Below are 19,363 nucleotides of genomic sequence, written 5' to 3' on the forward strand. Positions count from 1 at the left end.
ATTATTCAATTAAAAGTTACTTTAAATAAAATTTTAGAATAAATAAATATTATTAAATTGAAAAATCTTTTCATACATAATTTTATAATAAATATATTAAAAATCTTCATACTTTTAACATATTTTATTTAAAAATAATTTTATAGAAAACATTTTCAACAAAAGCATATTTTCCTCTTCATGAATACATTTATACGTGATTTCTAGTATATTCTCAAATGTAAACTTTAATAAATATTTTCTATTTTCAATTCCTTAACGATTTAGAATTTTAGACAGAACCCTGGTTAAAAACAGGCAAATTAAAGGTTTGTTTTTGTTTTGTTTGGTAGAAAATGGTCAAAGGTGACTTTAGTGCTATTGCAACAGGTACTCAACGATTTTCATTTCATTTGTGTAGTAAGTAAGAAGCGGAAATCAAAAGCGAACGATCGAAGGCAAGAAAAACACGCTTGGGCCCTTGCACTGGATCGAAATCGGAGTGAAGGATGCTGGCGAGTCCGAGAGCAGCAGCAACAGTAACAACGCAACCGCAAGAGTCATGGGAATCAATGCTCCCAGGCCCACCCAGCCGCAACAACTTCGGATCCGCAGATCTGAGTCCTCACGGCCTCATGGCATTCCCCTCCGGCAGCTCCATCTCCATCGTCGACACCCGCTCCATGCAGTTACTCTCCTCCTTCCCCATCCCTCCTCCACCTTCCTCCGCCGCGCCCTTCGTCACCGCCCTCCGCTGGTCCCCCCTCCCCCTCAGCCGCCACCTCCTCTCCTCCGAACCCTCCTCCAACCACCTCCTCCTCGCTGCCGCTGACCGCCAGGGCCGCATTGCGCTCCTTGATTTCCGCCTCAAGTCCGCCCTCCTCTGGTTCGACACCGACTCCAAACAAGGCGTCCAGGACCTCTGCTGGGCCCAGGCCCGCCCCGATTCCTACCTCCTCGCCGCGATTAACGGTCCTTCCACTCTTTCTCTCTACAACGCCTCCACCGGACGTTGCGTTTGGAAATACGACGCTTCGCCTGAATACTTCTCCTGCATTCGCCGCGATCCCTTCGATTCGCGCCGCATCTGCGCCGTCGGCCTCCGCGGCTTTCTCTTGTCTATCGTCCTCCTCGGAGACTCCGAGGACGCCGTCGTCATCAAGGAGCTTCAGATTCCGACCGATTCCAGCGAATTGGTTAAGCTCGAGAGAGACGGTGCCGGCGGATCGTCTGCCACCGCCTCCGCGGCGTCGCCCGCGGCTGCCGCCTTTCCACTTTATACCGCGAAGTTCGCCTTCTCCCAGCAGTGGAGGCACATTCTGTTCGTCACGTTTCCGAGGGAGTTGGTGGTGTTTGACTTGCAGTATGAGACGGTGGTTTTTAACACCGCGCTGCCGCGTGGTTGCGGCAAGTTTCTCGATGTGCTGCCTGATCCGAGTAACGAGTGGATTTACTGTGCTCATCTTGATGGCAAGCTCAGCACATGGAGGAGGAAACCGTAAGCGTTTTTACCTTTACTCCGAATTTAGAATATAGATGAGTATATAGGCAAAGTTCACTCGTGCATTTGCAAATACAGTGTGTAGTATAGTTTATGTATATTTGGTTGTTGCAAGAGAGTAACAGAAAGATGCTTTGACAGTTCGTATATATACAGGATATACCCGTTTGATATAAAATAGCAGAAGCTTTCATTATATGTTTAGCTTGTTATTGCATTTTTGTTTGTCAAATTTTGGTTGCTGCAAGTGTAAAAAAATACTTAGTTCTTTGTATTTAAGACAGCTGTATGAAGATGCTGGCATTTTGTGTGAGATTCTCCTTATTTGATGTTAGCCCTCCCTGCCCATGAGAGCTGAATCACTTTTAAGTGACGTGGTTAAATGATCAAAGGATAAGATTATAAGATGGTGATGTTAGCTTTCTTAATATGTGTATTTTCCTTTTTTGAGCTGTTTCAGTAACCATATTGGGTTTGTTCTGTTTTATATAAAGAGCTTTGTGCTCCACAAATTTTAGGATTTTAAAAAAATTATGATACTTTTTGTTTATATCTTTTTTTTTCTCTGAAGCTATTTCTTTTAGTTTCTAAGCTAAGCACTGAACAGTTTTTGTTTTTAACTTGCATAATTATCATATTTTTTAATTTAAAAAATGCTTTTCTAAAATTAAAAAACCCGAGCAAATGGGCTCTTAATCTCATTTGACCTTTCAAGCTCCCTTTTGGGCAATGGGTGTGCACAAAGTATTCAATGCCAAAATATCTTAGCATCCACTTCTGGTTTCCTTTCCTTCCTGTTCATTTCTGGATGTTAATGGTCTTGTGACTCCTATTGATATACTGACTCACATGTGCTTTTTTTATTCTGAAACTAAGAGTTATACTTATCTGCTTGTGATCACAGTGGGGAACAGGTACACGTTATGTACTCATTGGAAGAGTTGATGCCATCAGTTGGTACCTCTGTCCCTTCTCCTTCAATACTCTCGGTCCTTTTATGCCAATCAGATTCCATACTTCAGAACATTGGCAAGAATTATTCTGATGTACCAAGTTCTCCTTACCTTCGTGAGGATTTTGAGAATCCTTTTGATTTTTGTTATGAGTCTAATATTGTTTCCAAGATACATTTGATCTCCATTTCTGATGATGGAAAAATGTGGAACTGGCTCTTGACTGCTGAAGGGCAAGCAAACACCCAAAAAAATGATAAGAAGTTAGATTTGGTCAACAATGACCATACGGTATCACATCCTGGGGCCAACTCTAACACCTTAGTATCTTCTGCTGGTGGACGTGACCTAAATGCAGGCAGGCAACGAGAGCGTTTCAATGATAATAGAAGCCGCCTGCAGACCTCAGTCTTTGGCCAGGAAGAAATTTCAATGAAGGTAAGTCCATACTTTCTAACCTACAGTCCTACATTGTATCTGCTACTAAAATGGTATGGGGTGGGATAGGGTAAATGGTATATTTTGAAGGAAACCAATTAATGAAATCAATGGGGGATAATATGTGAGATTAGATATCTCCACCAGTCTGCCAGTCTAGCTAACTTTGTGGAGGAAGAAGCATTTTTATTATATTTAAATCAGCTTTACTTCTTGAGTAGTTCAAGAAGTAACTTTTATGACCCATGATCTTTTCAATGTCAAATTTGGTAATGCATTGCAGTGATTTCCTTATGTTTGATCTGTTGACTTTGTTCTACTTAAATTCCATTTAACATTTGATCACGCAAATCAGTCAAGGATTCATGCAGATGAATCTTAGTTGTTTGAAATTTGGGGAACAAATAAAAAAGTTCTAGTTCTTCTTCAATATATATGCTCTGGAAGATTTCAGGATCAACCTAAAAGCTCAAGATTGAGTTTTCTTTTCAATTGGAGGAAAACTAATGCAAGGCATACATGGTTCATTGATAATTATATGCTGATTCTCGAATTTAATACAATTTTCTTTTTGAAAATTTCTTGGACTATCTTAGGTGATTTTAAGGTGGCTTATACTGTGTTATAGTAAGTTAATTTAAGACAGTAAGTATGATAAATACAAGAACATGGTAGGAAAGTAAGTTGCATTTTATATAGATGTTAGTTTTCATATTATTGATTGATGTGGTTATGATTCTTGAGAAGTAACTTCTTTAAAAAAGTGGGCTAGTGGGCCAGTTTGTGAAGGGCTGGGTTGGGCTGGGCTAGCTATTTGTCAATGTGCAACTAAATTTAAATTGCGTGAGCCAGCTCTGCCCGTTCCTAATTGACAGCTCCTACAGCATGGGTTGGGTTAATCAAGTTTTGGAGAAATGTTAGGTGGTTAGTCAAGTTTATTTTGCCTATGAGAGGGCTTGCTATGTGTAATGTAAAATGAATAACAACTTATATTTTTAGTTATGAATCCCATTCCTAGAATATCCTTGTCTTTTGGTTAACTCCAGATTTTCTACCTAGCATTCTAGCCCATCTCTCCTGTATCAAGTTTGGCTACCAATGGGAGAAGGACATTAAACGTGAGTTACAGGAATTCAAATTAAACACGTCAAAACACATGATACAGGCAATTACAATTTTACAATGAAATCAATAATAATGGTGCAGTGGTAGAACCTTCAATTTAGCATCTAATTGAAGAGTAATCAATTTGTGCTTTTCAAGTGAGACATAGTGTGAATATTAATCCTTGCACCTTTGTTGAGCGTATGCATATATAGAGCTTGTGTGCCCGCATACAGTCATACATGCAAGGATTATGGCAGTCTTCTTTGCTGTTTATTTTGGCCCTGTTTATTTATCTGTATGAACCAACCTTGAATAGCCATTCTTCACAAGGTACTCTGCCTTCCAAGAAAATAAAGAAGCTAAAGAAAGATGCAAAAGAATAATATTTGTCTGCATCATTTGTCCTGCTCTGAAGTGAACATTTCAATGTTTTTTTTTTTTTTTGCAAGAGGCAGATGGTAGGATCAAATATCCCAAACTTGGGGTTTGAGTTCTTATTATTTGACTTACGAATTATGATCTATGTGATAATCTGAATCCTGACTTTTCTTTGCTGAAAAACAGCATCTAAAAGCTAGATAGCACCTATTTGGATTTCCTGTGTTGGTTTCAAATTTTTGAAGTTAACTGACTTCATTTTTTCTTTCTAATTTTCTAATGCAGATTAGCTTAGTTGGACAGCTTCAGCTTCTTTCTTCAACAGTGACTATGCTGGCAGTACCAACCCCTTCTCTAACAGCCACCCTGGCCCGTTAGTTTATCTTCCCACCAACTTGTATATTTTTTCAAATATAGGTTACCCTTATATAGAGGTTATTATGCGTACCATGCTTCCTGTGTTGATTAATGAAATAATTTTATGTGAAGGTGGAGGAAATTATCCAGCAGCAGCTGTTCCCCTGGTTGCTTTGGGAACACAGAGTGGGACAATAGATGTTGTTGATGTTTCAGCCAATGCCGTTGCTTCAAGTTTATCAGTACATAATGGTATTGTTAGGGGACTACGATGGCTAGGAAATTCCAGACTGGTTTCATTTTCTTATACTCAGGTATATAATTCAATACTCATGTCTAAACAGATTTTTCTTTATGTTAATTCCCTGCATAGTTTGTTTCTTTCTGTTGCAGTTCTTTTTTCCTTTTTGGTAATTATTTGTATCTTATCTCTCTGCAAGATAAGCTTAATGATTTTTAAAGTATTTTTTTCGTCATTGTTCAATTGTTATGCTTATGCTTTTGGACTCAGGCTAATGAAAAATCCGGAGGATATATTAACAAGCTAGTTGTTACCTGCCTTCGAAGTGGCCTTAACAAGATGTTCCGAGTTATGCAAAAGCCAGAACGTGCACCAATAAGAGCTCTGAGAACATCTTCATCTGGAAGGTGAATCTCAAAGCTAAACTTTTGTTATTATCATTTACTTCATTGTTTATTTTCTGAATCTTCTTTTGGTAGCACAGTTTTCTATTTCTCTTTCTATACTGATGTGTTAATACAAAACTTGTGAGCCCTAATGTTCTAGTCATATCAACAATTTTGTACTAGCAAGATGGAATCATAATTTAGTTCAGGTATATATGCTTTGTGTTTCCTACCTTTAAGATCTTAGTAAATTTTACATTTCCCTGGCTGGTTATGCAAAATGATGTCTTGTGTAATGTTGTAATCCTTGCTGATGATGGGACTTTTGGGACTCAAACCCTATCTTTTGTTGGTGTTAGTGACCAGTTTGAGTGTTTAATTTTTCTTTTTTTTAAAAAATGCTTCTTTCATGTCCGTTTTGTTTTCCTTTCCATCATGGTCTACTGGAATTGTTTGCTTTACTTCCACCCTACATTAACAGATAGATTTGTGATTACGTCCTGGTTTTCAGTAGTTTGATATCCACAATATTTCAGGTATCTTCTAATTTTGTTTCGTGATGCACCTGTCGAGGTTTGGGCAATGACTAAAAATCCCATCATGGTAAGTTGGTTTTATGTACTTAAAACCACTGCCACTTTAAATAATATTTTCCCAAGTCTACCTGTTGTCCCTTTTCCCCCTCTTCTACCCTGCTTTTGTCTCCAAATATTTCCTTTATGATTGCAAGTAGGACATGGTTATCACAAGCTAATTTCCTGTGTTCATGATTGATGTCTTGACTTCACTATTCTTTTTTAATTTCAAAGTCCTGCTTTTTAAAGTGTTCTTTATTTTTAGATTAGGAAGGTTAATTCTAATATCTGTAGTATAATTGTTATTTATTTTGGTTGGCGCTATATGTTCTTTTCTGGATATTTATAATGGTTGCTCTCTCTCTCTATGTAGCTTAGATCATTAGCTCTTCCATTTACGGTATTAGAATGGACTCTTCCAACTGTTCCGCGTCCTTCTAAAGATCAAACATCTGGGGCATCAGATGAAGCATCCAAACTATCAAAAACTTCCTCTTCAGATTCAAGTTAGTTGTTTGCTTAAAGTGCCTAGACATTATCAACATATCTGCTAATCTAGAATTAATGATTCCTTCCCTTTTTGTGTAAGATTAAAATAGCTTATGAGTGGTGTTGATTTCCTTCAGAAGAGGGTTCTAGCACAGAGGGATCTCAGGATGACACGTCTGAAAGTTTTGCATTTGCTCTGGTGAATGGGGCACTTGGAGTTTTTGAAGTGCATGGTCGAAGAATTCGAGATTTTAGGTGATAACTTTTTACCCCTGAAACAATGTTGATTAGTTTTTTTTCCCTTTGGGGTGGGGAGTAAAATTGTGATTTCTCTCCCATTTTCTAATGCTTTAAAAACTTTATAGGATTTGAAACCCTCCTTCCTTGACTATTCACTAATTTTTTTTCTCTATTTTGACCTTTGTTCCTTTTCACTATGCAGATCTATTTTTTGCTGTGCTCTGTTCTCCCTTTAGACTTCCCAATTCACATTTTGCTAATTCTTATCGAAATTTTTATGTTCCTTTTCTATTAATTTAAACATTGTCTTTCAGTTTTTTTTACTTCATTACTATGTTCTTTTTGTTATTAGGTTGATGGTGATTGTGTGTATAAACTGTGACTTATTATTTATCATAAATTTCTTTAATTTTTGGGTTTTTTTCTTTTTGACTATTTGTATATGTAGTACAAATTATTTTGTTTGTATTATAATAGTTAAAATAGTGGTCACACTGTTTCCTGCTAGCCTGCTATAGTGTTTTAAGAGCTGGCTGCTATACGCTGGTATCCTGGATTGATAAATATGCTATACATTATTTATGCAGTTCTTCTTTTAATGCTTGCTTTCTCTGATTAAGTTAGCATTGTCCACAGACCGAAATGGCCTTCTTCTTCATTTGTATCATCGGATGGATTAATCACTGCAATGGCCTACCGTTTGCCTCATGTGGTATGCATTATTACTTCAGAATTGGTTCTATCTATATTATCTAATCCAATTTTGCTCTAAATTGAATGATGATTTTGACCAAATTAGTTTTTCAGGTCATGGGAGACAGAATAGGGAACATAAGATGGTGGGATGTGACAACAGGACATTCTTCCTCATTCAACACTCACAGAGAAGGAATCCGGCGAATCAAATTCTCACCTTTTGTACCAGGGGACCAGAGCCGGGGGCGTATAGCTGTTCTGTTTTATGATAATACTTTTTCTGTATTTGATTTGGTAAGATGGGAATTCACTTTTTTTTTGTTCTTTTTTCGGATCATTGGTGCAATTTAATTTTTATTTCATTTCTTACTTTGCATAAATATTTGTACTGTTTATGTTAAGCATTTTCATAACTTTGTCTAATTCTTTTCTAACATTGGTTTTAACGGGGGATTGAAGACTAAGAAACTTAATGTTATTATATTAACAAATAAGCTTGCCAGTTCTCATTTTTCATAGATCTTGTTTAGCTATTTGGGGCAGAAAAAGAAAAGGTTGAAAATAAATTTTCTCTTTTTGAAATACTGAGAACATCTCTTGTAATTGTTTGATCATAAATCTCAACATGTTTTTTGCAGGATTCACCAGACCCCTTAGCTAATTCACTTTTGCAACCTCAATTTCCTGGAACCCTTGTATTGGAACTTGATTGGTTGCCCTTGCGAACTGTTAAGAATGATCCACTGGTACTGTGCATTGCTGGAGCAGATAGTAGTTTTCGTCTTGTTGAAGTTAATGCGTAAGTGCCACAAATCACTCTCAAAAAATATGAGCTTCTTTGTATTATTATTATCAACGTATGATTGGTGGTCTTTATGGTGTTTTAATGACTTAGATTATAATGGATGGTGGGAAATGTCTTAGCAATTTTAAGAACATTGGTCTTGACATTGAAATGTCTAGATGAAAACTATGTTTAGATAAATGACATGTGATGTCAATCAATTGTTGCATTTAAGCTCCTTTGCACCTGAAAGGCGAAAGAGATTATAAAATTTTGAACAATATATATCTATATAGGGGGACATATCTCGTAAGAGCGTGATAGGGGAGAGGGAGAGGAGTTACTCTTAGTCATATAACCATACTTGGATGGATAATTTTATTTTAGTTAAATCTAATCCTAACCATCCATTTTAAATGTATAGCCTGGCACACATCCTCTGTGTGTGTGCAATGTTCAAATATTCGTGTTTTGTAATCTCAACACAGTTCAACATCAATGGATATTTAGTTCATTAGTTTCTAACCTTTAGAGTTTTAGTATTCTCTTCAAGGTGAATGAATCACCAAGTGCTTGTCATTATCTTGATGACCCATAGCTAATAATAGTCGTCACAATTTCAGGGGTTTCTAAAATGGACTGACTATGTGAATGACATATTTTTCTTTTCTTTTCATGCAGAAATGATAAACGATTTGGTTATGCACCCCATATCAGAAATACAAAGGAGAGATTCCGGTCAATGCCTATATGTTGTCCCATACTTCTTCCTTTACCACATGCCTTGGTAAATTTACTGAGTTTACCGAACTAACTAAATTATATTTTCTTCTTGTAATTTAGTTTTCTACCAAAGCTCTATAACCATCTCTCACAGTGAATGTCTGCATTTTATAGACGAAAATACATAATTGACAACAGATTTCATGTGCAATAATGGATGTAAGAAGTAACATGAAAATTTTGAAGAATGAAATGGAAATGATTTGGTGGAGTGTGAATCATTTTGAATTTCTCATGGTAATAGGATATCTGTTTTCATTTAATATCAAACAAGTTTTCTTGCTGAAAAAAAGAAATTGAAATTAAATTGAATATTCCCCTTTCCTTTGTTATGATTGACAAGTCAGTTTTAGGCTTCATTCTTTATTTTAAGTTGACAATAGTCCATATTTAGTCTAGGTCTGTATAATTCATACAAATTGAGATTTTCTTTTTCAATTTCCTTAAATATTGTACAAATTTTACTAGTTTCGTATTAATTATGATTACATTGGTCATCAGATCTTTGTTGTTTATTTATTTATTTATTTATTCATTGAATAATGAATATGTACTAATGTGCTACAGGCATTGCGCATGATTTTACAATTGGGTGTTAAACCTTCTTGGTTTAACACTTGCAGTACAACCATAGAAAAGAGACCTCACTTAATTCCAGGAACTCCTTCATCTAAAGGGGATCTTCGCACCTACATGATCGACATACCACCTCTTGGCGACTCAGTGGTGCCTGAGATGCTCTTAAAAGTATTGGAACCATATAGAAAAGAAGGTCTGTATCTTATAGAGTTTCGATAATGCAATTTTTTCTGTTTTGTTTTTGGTGTTAAAAACACTACCAATATCTCCATTTCTTAAGGTTGCATGCTTGATGATGAGAGAGCAAAGTTGTATGCTAGTATTGTGGATAAAGGTTGTGCCGCAAGGTTTGCATTTGCAGCTATAATATTTGGTGAATCCTCAGAAGCTCTGTTTTGGCTACAGCTGCCTCAGGCACTTAAACATTTGTTGAACAAGGTATTGAGAAAGCCTCCACCAAAAGAATCCACAGCAGCACCTATCTCTGATGTTGATGATGAGACATCTCTACTATCTCGGATATCATCAAAGGGAAAACCGACGGAAGAAACAGGAAGAGATGTATTGGTAAGATGTATTATAGTTTCCTTTGAGTCTCTATCTTGGGATATATCTTGTAGTGTCCCACATTCCAATTGTTGAGTGTCAAATTCTTCCAAGTGACTTTTGCTTTATGGTTAGCAGAGTCAAGGTCAACTAAGGTTAATGGCTTTTGACCGAGAAGAGTTGTGGAAAAGTGCTAGTGAACGCATTTCTTGGCATGAAAAATTAGAAGGTGAAGAGGCTATACAGAAACGTATTCATGAGTAAGTATGCATCATTTCTTTTTATCATTTTGTTGAGAGTATGAGCATATGGCTTAGTTTGACTTAAGGTCAGAAGAAGGCATTTTAGCTTAATATCTTCATGTCAAACTCCTTAGTTGTAGTCCAAATCCTTCACATTTTTAGTACTTCATTATTTGAAATTATAATATGCAAGACATTGTATTGAGGTGAGCACTCCACAAATTCATATTTTGTTCTGAACAGAAAAGGTGCTGCTGTGACAGAAACCACTGAAGTTTCTTTTCCATAATGCTTTAAATGGGATTATTACTCCAATTAGAATACTCAATTTTTTATGCTACCAGGCTGGTGTCAGTTGGAAACCTAGAAGCTGCAGTTAGTTTATTGCTTTCTACACCTCCAGAGAGCTCTTATTTCTACGTCAATGCACTTCGTGCAGTTGCTCTCTCTTCTGCTGTTTCAAGGTCTCTTCATGAACTTGCAGTGAAGGTGAGTTTAACTTGGGCATGCACATGTTTAGGCATCAAATACAAATTCTGGTTAGTATACAAGAATATAGTTCTGTATTCAGTATTTTATAACATCAAATATATTTTTTAGGTTGTTGCAGCCAACATGGTGAGGGCTGACAGGTCACTCTCTGGCATGCATCTTCTATGTGCAGTTGGAAGATATCAAGAAGCATGTTCTCAGGTCAGGCTGCATTTATAATAAAAATTTGAGTGCTAGGAACACACTCCTTCTAAAACACATTATCATTTGGTTAATATTTATTGAAAACTACAAAATCAGGAGAGACAAGTTAAATAATAACTGGGACCTGTGAAATTTTTTTTTTTGTGATTTCTAATAAATTTCAACAAATAGTAAAAAGTGAAAAGTGTGTTGAAAAGAGTGCGTTGCTAGCCATTTCTCTAAAAAAAGTGTACTGTCCCTGCTTTCTTGAATTCAGTATTTCAGTGCAAAATACATTCAAACAGATACACAATTTATATGATCTCTTGGCTGGTTTCAGTTTGTCGATTTTACTAAGTTGAAAACAAGAGCCTGTTTGCATGATGGCCTCTTGGTGATTTTCAAGTTCAAATTATGTCAAGGAAATTTTATTTTCTCCATTTAGGTGATAACTGGATTCATGATTTAGCATATTTTATCTAACATTAAAAAAAAAAAAAAACTAATGGGAAAGAGTGGCTGCAGAATTCTATTGTTATTATGGAAGTGAAACATCTTATTATAAGGTAGTTCCTTTTCTGTGTACTGTAAGTTCTACTCAGTACATCAGTCTGAATTGGTGTCAAATAGGAAAGACAAAAAATGGTTAAATTGTTAATATTTGAATGTAACGGAGTTCCTTGCACTACATTCTCTGCTAATATCAATAATCTCTCAAAAATCAATATTGTTTAAAATATCTTAAACTGTGGCTTTTCAAAGTAGATTTGATCACCTTAACTGCTGGAATCTGCAGAAGCAACCTTCTTAGAGAAAGAAGCTGTTAGGCATGGTTACGACATTAATTAAGGCCTCAAGAGGTTTTCTATCGTGTGACTATAGACTCATGATAGGAAATAGAAAAACAGAATTTTTTTAATTGAAAAAGAATATTTATTATATGGAAAATACAAAAATCATTCAATGCTTGCCTTTTTAAGTAGTTTAAAGCATTTAATAAAGTATACTAATGCTTTCATACCATATGCTTATGGGCACACAATAGAAAACTCCATTAATTAAAAGACATGTTTGGAAGCTTTTTTTATTATATTGCATCAGAAATTGGGCTATACAACTGAATGTAATGCATCTCCTATCATAAATTTTACCCTACCAATTTTTAACGAATGAGACCTCCATATTAGAGTACATATTGCTCGACTGAGATACTCCTGGGGACAATTATGGGAATCACTTTGACCAGGTAGGTACAAGAGATTCTTTGTATAGCAGATTAATATATCTCAACGTGCTGAATGTAAAGTGGCCTCCCTTCCTGCCTTACTCATTAACATACATTTTTTAATGCAAGTTCAGTTCAGTTCAGAAAGATTCCTGAAAAATAGATCAAAATTGGAAAATTTCTGGATTTTTCTGAAAAAAAATCTCTGAATAGTTCTTTAGGTTTTACAAATTTAAAAATTAAGAGACAAGTTATCAATATAATGTGCTTGATTTTCTAAGAGAAATGGAATGACATCTTATGCAGCTACAAGATGCTGGGTGCTGGACGGATGCTGCAACCTTAGCTGCTAGCCACTTAAAGGGATCAGACTATGCAAGGTTCTTACTCTTTCTTGATAATAAATGTTTTTGTCCACATCAATTAACTTCAATATATATATGAGTGGGATCAAACATCACATTTATTTACAGCATAACCTACATTTTGTTATTATTGCAGAGTGTTGCAAAGATGGGCGAGCCATGTCCTGCACACTGAACATAACATCTGGAGGTACTACTGTCTTTCTTTAAATTTTTTCTCTTTGAAGACTATTCTCTTCATTTGATCTTGAATGACCCAATGCAGGGCCCTGATTTTGTATGTTGCCGCTGGTGCACTGCAAGAGGCTTTGGCTGCTCTTCGTGAGGCTCAGTTACCTGACACAGCTGCAATGTTTATCCTTGCATGCCGTGAAACCCATGCAGAAGTAGTTTCTAACCTAGGTATTCTTGACGAAGAATCAAGTTCATCAGTTAAGGATGAGCTACTAAACTTGCGAGCTTTAGATCCAAATAATGAAGATGTCATTGCAGTTAATGAATATTTAGGGCAATATCAAAGAAAGTTGGTGCATCTATGCATGGATTCACAGCCTTTCTCTGAATAAGTGTAGGGCTTGATGAAATGGATTCAATTTTCTCATCTATATTCATGGAAGAGCTGTTGGGTTGATTAATTCTTGCCATGAAAAGTTGTAGGCTGATTGCCGTTCCAGTACTACCTGGCGCCTGCATTCTCTAGTGTCAGAGTATTGGATGCTTTTATTGCTAATGTTGTTGTAAAAAGTGTATGATGGAAAACATTGGGAAGGGTATGACATAGATCGGCATGGAGTCTTGGAGGTAGGCAGATACCTGAGACCCTTATTAAACACATTCCTATTGATTGCACAGATAGAATGGTTTACATGAACTTCTTAAAGTTGCAATTACATGGGGTAATTGACCCCGTTTAGCTCTTACATAAAATTTTGTAGGCAACAAATTATTAAATAGTATTTGTATGTTATTTGATTTATATGACACGAAAACAGTTGCATCTATATTTGCATGCAACGTGAGAATACTATGTTAAATCAATTGTGGTAACTATAATACGCGATCGTTTTCGGTGTTGGATGAGTTTACGTGCTTCTCGTTTAATTTGTTTTATCTTACTGACAGTAATTTGCTGCTAATGTTATGTTGCCTTGACGGTACAGGAAAAATAGATTATAATCGACAAGTTTTTTGGTTTTTTTTTTTTTAAAAAAAAGAAGATAAACTGATATAGTTTGCTATAACAAGAGGGAGTTTTTGTTGATTTAACAAAAAATATGGCGAGGGTTAAGGCGCTCATGTCTCCAACCGTGAGAAAGGAATTTTTAACCATTTGATATACTTATCTTTAAATTAATGAATAGAATTATTTTTTTTAATTCCTTTTTCACTCTCCTTCCCATTTTACCCCCATCTTCCAGTAGCCCCACCTTTCCTTCTCCCCTTCAAAGACCGTCGGAATTGTTGCTGCTGCTGACAACCTCTTTCGGAAAAACATCGCTTTGTTTAGGGGCTTGTCTTGCAGATCTGAGTTGTTGAAGAGAGAGAAGCGGTATCAGCACAAATTGGAAATAATGGGACAAATAGAGAAAAAAAAAAAGGAAAGAAAAACCTAAACCGTTGGTTTTAAAACTATCATATCCAACGGGTAAAAATCTCTTTCCCACAGCGGGAGACCACTTGCATTCGCCAAAAAAATATTTTAAGGATAAATTATGATTTTAATCCCCCAATGTTTTGACATTTATAATTTTAGGTTCTAAATTTTTTGTTGATATATGCCAAAGTTTTCGAATTTTTTTTCATCTTAAATTTTAATTATTTTGTCTATTTTGACCGTTGACATAATATTAATTTTATTATTATTTTATTAGTGGTGATTTTTTTTTCCAAAATCGCAAAAAAATGCATAACTGAAAATTTTTAAATGCTATATCCGACTTTTCAGAAGAGATAAATTGAGGAGAAATGTAAGTGGCACCATAGAAGATACAAACAACAGTACCTAAGTGCTCTGTTTATAGAGCTTATTTCTAAAAAGCTAATATGACTCTTAACATGCTATTTAACAATTTCTAGCGATTAATAAAATCGAGAAATCGAATAATCAATTTTTCATTTGATTGAGAACTAACGACATGCTCAAACTAACCAATTCACAATGCACAATGCATCAACCACTTAATGTTGATTTTCATTTTTGATTTGTATTTTTTTAACAATCATGTTCATTAATTTTAGGATCACAGCTCTGCTTAGTTGTGATTCTAGAATTGGGACAAGAGTCATTTGTAAACATGGTTGTTGAAAACAATATTGATAAGAAATAAAAAATAGTATTAAGTGGTTGATGTATTGCATATTGTGAATTGGTTAGTTCGACGACCATGCAGTTAGTTCTTCTCAACCAAATGAAAAATCAGTTCTAGAAGTATAGAAAGGCTATCAGGAAGAAGATGGTAGAGAAATATTAGTTCCTTCTCTGCAATATTCATGGTAGAGAAGCTATTGGGAAGTAGATGTATGATTCTAGAATTGGGACAGATGTCATTTATAAACACAGCTGCTAAAGGTTGATCAGAAATGAAGATTAACATTAAGTGGTTCATGTATTGTGTATTGTGAATTGGTTACTTCAAGCATGCGTTAGTTCTTCTCAACCTAAATCATTCGGGTCTTTTCTTGCAGTTAAAGAGCCATTTTATTTTTTGTGAGATCACCACCGTTTTCTAGAAACGTGTTTAGTTAGTGACCATGTTGCTATCATTTCTCTTTCATAGTATATAAAACTACGTAGAAAACACTTGATACCAGAGGGTCTGAGTCATCTTACTATCCGAAAGTCCACTATTGATATTAGAATATCAGATTTGTGTCAAAATTACACGGCAGGGAGTGATGAACGACCAAAAATAAGGACTTAAATATTTCATATATACTACATATCATTTATAACTTGCGAAGTATGAAACTCTTCAAACATATTTTGAACATTTATATCCCAAACGCAAAGACAGAAAAATAGAGTCCGATCTTCCGGAGAGCTTGAAGACCATGAAAAAACACAGTTTGGCTCAAAACAAGTTCCTCCCTCACTTCAATTCAATAATAAGGTGCAGGGTAATAGCCTCCAGGTTGCCCAATGCCTCCAAATTGTGGCATTCCATAAGGCATCATAGGTTGCGGGGCAGGAGCATAGTAACCAGGAGCACCAGCAACTCTAGACAAGCCCAATTGCCCTTGCATCCCATCCCTCCCATACTGCTGCCACAGCTGTTGTTCCTGCACAAGCAAATGCTGCTTCCTCTCCATGTCTGCTATTTGCACGTATGAAGGCGGCGGCACCGTCAGTGATGCTGCAAACGGATCCTGCGGCCCTACAGCTTGAACAGTTCCATCCGGAGCAGGCAAAGCCAGAACCGGGGTGGCGCTCTTCCCGGGTCCAGGCAGTGCCACACTACTAGCACTCCCACCACTCAGCTGAGTTGTGCTCACATGTTGCCTCACAGCCCCTTGATCATACATCCCATTCAGTAACAGTGGATCAAACCCCCCTGCCAAGTCAGCCTTTTGCCTTGACAAGTTACTAGTATTCTCCACCAATGCCAATTCCCAATCTGCTTTCCCAGCTTCAGCAGCTGGTGTCTCCCATGCAGATTTCACTTCAGATTCCCCATTTGATGGAAATGCCTCCCAGGAACCTTCTGTCCTCACAGTTGCAGCCCCAGAGAACAATGCCAAAGCTAGCTTATTCCCTTGCTCATCCGCCGAAACCCCATCTTCCCTTAGATCCACCAAATCACTCGTCTGCTTTTGAGAATTGGGAGCTATCTTATTAGGCTGTGCAACCGACATGGGTGGTGGAGGTGTAAAACTCTCAGTCTCAGGTGCTGGAAGAGCCTTCACCTTATTCATATCTGCCTCTGGTTGTGATTCATTCACAGTTACCTTCACTTCTAACTTCCTCTCAGGACTCTTTGGCCTACAACTCATCTCCTTCAAGAAACCCTCAAGAGTCCCCAAAAGCTTATCAGTGATTCTCTGCACATCAGGGTACTCAGAAGACCTCGCAATTCCCGTGTCTTTACACCAACCATAGAACCCCACCAACTCATCCATCATCTTAGCAGCACTAACATAAGAATCAAAGGCCTTCACACAATGCTCATACTCCATCTCGGTGAACCGATCCAACAACACCCCTAAAACATCACACACCTCTGCATAAAGCTTAAAACTATCCCTCACAACCTGGTAAAGCGCAACCAGCACCAAACTATTGTTCTTGGCAGCACCACTGGGCCTACAACCCAAGACACGATCAAGCATCCGCAGCAAACGGTTCAACCTCTTCAAAACTCTCTCAGCTCCCATTTCCCTCACAGGAGTGACCTCATTCCTCTCTCTCTCAGCAGAGCCAAACTCATCCCTAAACTCCACAGATTCAACAACACCGCCGCTTAATTTTCTCCTATAAGCCACAAAATCAACCTTCGCATCGAGATACAGCGAGTAAACCCTAACGAAACCCACTTGATCCCATGAGTTGGAATGCGCGTCGTCTCTGAAGTCGGACATGTTGAGAATCCTCGAGGTGCCGAGGCGCGTGGAGTGCACGATCTCCTCCTCGAAGGCGGGGTGAGCGTCGACCAAGAGCCTGTGAACGAGCAAGAGGGCTTTGATGGCGACGATCCAATCGCGAGTCTTGTTGAGCCTCTTGGAAATGGTGACGAGAGAAGCGTTGATGTAGCTTCTGGAAAGCGACGTCAATGTCAGGATTTCTCGGACGTATTTTTCATCGGCGGGGACTTGTTCGTGGCTGGTGGCTTTGACGATTAAGACCTCGAGGTCGGGGGCCAAATTGCCGGCGACTTTGGCAATGCTGATGCTGGTTTGGTCCTTGACCACGCCAATCGCCTTGCGGATCGTGCTCGATGCCATGGGGACAGTGAGAAGAAGTGCGTTGTGTTGTGTCTGTAACTCACAGTAATGGAACCAAGAGTGAAGAGGAAGACAAAGCGTAATGGACGGCGGATTTTCATGCCCTATATTCCTTTATTACTTTCACTATACTTTTTTCTCTCCTATCAAAAGATTTTCAGTATGTCCTTTTTTGTCCGGAACCTACGTGCATGGCTTATAATTGATATCAAAAATATCATATTTATAATAATTATATGCATAATCAATTTAAATAACTCAAAGTTTGTATATAAAAAAAATAACACATTTTAATTTTGTGAGAATAAAAAAATATATCAAAAATTTTACAAAAATAAATTATAAATATTTTCTTATTAAAAAGAATAAAAAAATATTTTATACTTGTGTAAAGTCAATAATTTATTCAAAGGATAAAATAAAAAAAAGGAATCTAATCAAAATATTAACAATGCAATAGCTTTTTAATATTGTATGAATAAATAAAGAAATTAGTCATCATCGACTGATTATATAAAGTAAATTTATACTATTATTTAATTATAAATTATTATTAATAATTTGATATGACTTTTAAAATAATTATCATAAAAATTAATAAAATTATTATACTTCGTGATTTGTAACTAAATGATGAGATAAAATTATCTATACTATCTGTGCATACTCTATTTTCCCATAAATAAATTATATATTAAATTTGCTAATTTTTATAAAAATCATATAAAAGGTATTTTTATTGATGTCCACTGTGAAGAAATTGGACTCATAATATATATTTATTAGATTCATATTATTTTAAAAATTGTATATAAAATAATTTCTTATTAAATAAAAATGTTTATGCTTATAAAAGACTAAATAATTATTTTGGTCAATATGTAAATGGATAAAAATGTAGTTTGTGTAAGAATAAAATTTTTATTTAGTCTCTAAATTTATATAAAAAAAATGATAATCATGTCCTATATACAACTTAATAATAAATTAATTCCTAAAATTTATAATTTAAATATCAAATTAATCATAACAAATACTTATATGTAATTGATTATTAAATATTATAATTTAATAACAAAATAATTATACAAATATGACATAATTATCATATTTTTTACATATTCATAAATTAAATAAAAAATTTTGTTGTTTCTACCAAATTTTCATTAATTTACCCATTCAAAACTCAAAATCATCATTTATCTTTTATAAAATATTATATGAAAAAAAAGACTTTACATATATCGCAATGAAATTTTTTATGATGATACGACGCTGTCGGCGTAACGGGACATGCTGACGTTGTTGTCCACTCTCATAACGGATGAAAAGTATATAAATACTTTAAATATCTTTTTCTGGATCCTCCCCATTTGAAAAATATCTGCGTACAATTCTTCGTTAGATTAGTTTAATTCAACTTCATAACTTTCAAATCTGAGTTATATTTGTATTATATGATACAATATTAATTAATTTTTAAATTATATAACATATTGTAAATTTAGTAGTATATTTATGAAATGTTTTAATTTAACATTTAAATTGGTAAAATATTATTTCTTAAAAATTAAATGTTTAAATCACATATCTTCGGTTATAAGAAATGTGGACACGCGCACCAAGCCTTTTCTATCAAGGAAAAAGAAAGGTTAGGCCTAGTCAGCGATCATTAAATAACGAAGTTTTGATCAAAAGTTAGAGTTTAATAACTATATTAGCAATGTTTGCATTGTGGTTTGGTTTAATTTTTTGATAAAAATTACGTACAGTTTGATTAAACTAAATTACATTAATTATTTTTTATGATTTGGTTTGAATCAATTTTACAGTTATTTGATAAAATTAGCTGGAAAATTAATTAAAAATATGTTTATACTTGAAAA

At 35.7% G+C, this 19,363-nt stretch overlaps 2 protein-coding genes across 4 annotated transcripts; one reads left to right on the forward strand and one right to left on the reverse strand.

Annotated features, from left to right (window-relative positions):
• Window positions 1–331: 331 nt before the first annotated feature.
• LOC100798884 (WD repeat-containing protein 11) lies at window positions 332–13,515 on the forward strand. 3 transcript variants are annotated; one of them, XM_006594171.4, is made up of 20 exons: window positions 332–1,477; window positions 2,385–2,871; window positions 4,642–4,729; window positions 4,846–5,027; window positions 5,225–5,361; window positions 5,877–5,943; window positions 6,289–6,421; window positions 6,542–6,659; window positions 7,281–7,356; window positions 7,452–7,634; window positions 7,979–8,139; window positions 8,806–8,911; window positions 9,475–9,679; window positions 9,767–10,053; window positions 10,171–10,292; window positions 10,619–10,763; window positions 10,875–10,967; window positions 12,481–12,554; window positions 12,676–12,729; window positions 12,805–13,515. In XM_006594171.4, exons 1-20 carry the CDS (start codon window positions 489–491, stop codon window positions 13,103–13,105), a joined length of 4,008 nt encoding a protein of 1,335 aa, XP_006594234.1. In that variant the 5' UTR covers window positions 332–488; the 3' UTR covers window positions 13,106–13,515. The 3 variants fall into 3 exon arrangements, with proteins under 3 accessions (XP_006594234.1, XP_006594235.1, XP_014621064.1); XM_006594172.4 differs by having other exon boundaries at window positions 6,545–6,659; XM_014765578.3 differs by lacking the exon at window positions 5,877–5,943 and having other exon boundaries at window positions 6,294–6,421.
• A 1,854-nt stretch (window positions 13,516–15,369) lies between these two features.
• Window positions 15,370–17,654, reverse strand: LOC100799406 (probable clathrin assembly protein At4g32285). Its single transcript, XM_003541427.5, has one exon. It carries the CDS (start codon window positions 17,475–17,477, stop codon window positions 15,639–15,641), a length of 1,839 nt encoding a protein of 612 aa, XP_003541475.1. The 5' UTR covers window positions 17,478–17,654; the 3' UTR covers window positions 15,370–15,638.
• Window positions 17,655–19,363: the final 1,709 nt, after the last annotated feature.

This window comes from Glycine max, chromosome 13 (genome assembly GCF_000004515.6).
Source record: "Glycine max cultivar Williams 82 chromosome 13, Glycine_max_v4.0, whole genome shotgun sequence".
Taxonomy (NCBI): domain Eukaryota; kingdom Viridiplantae; phylum Streptophyta; class Magnoliopsida; order Fabales; family Fabaceae; genus Glycine; species Glycine max.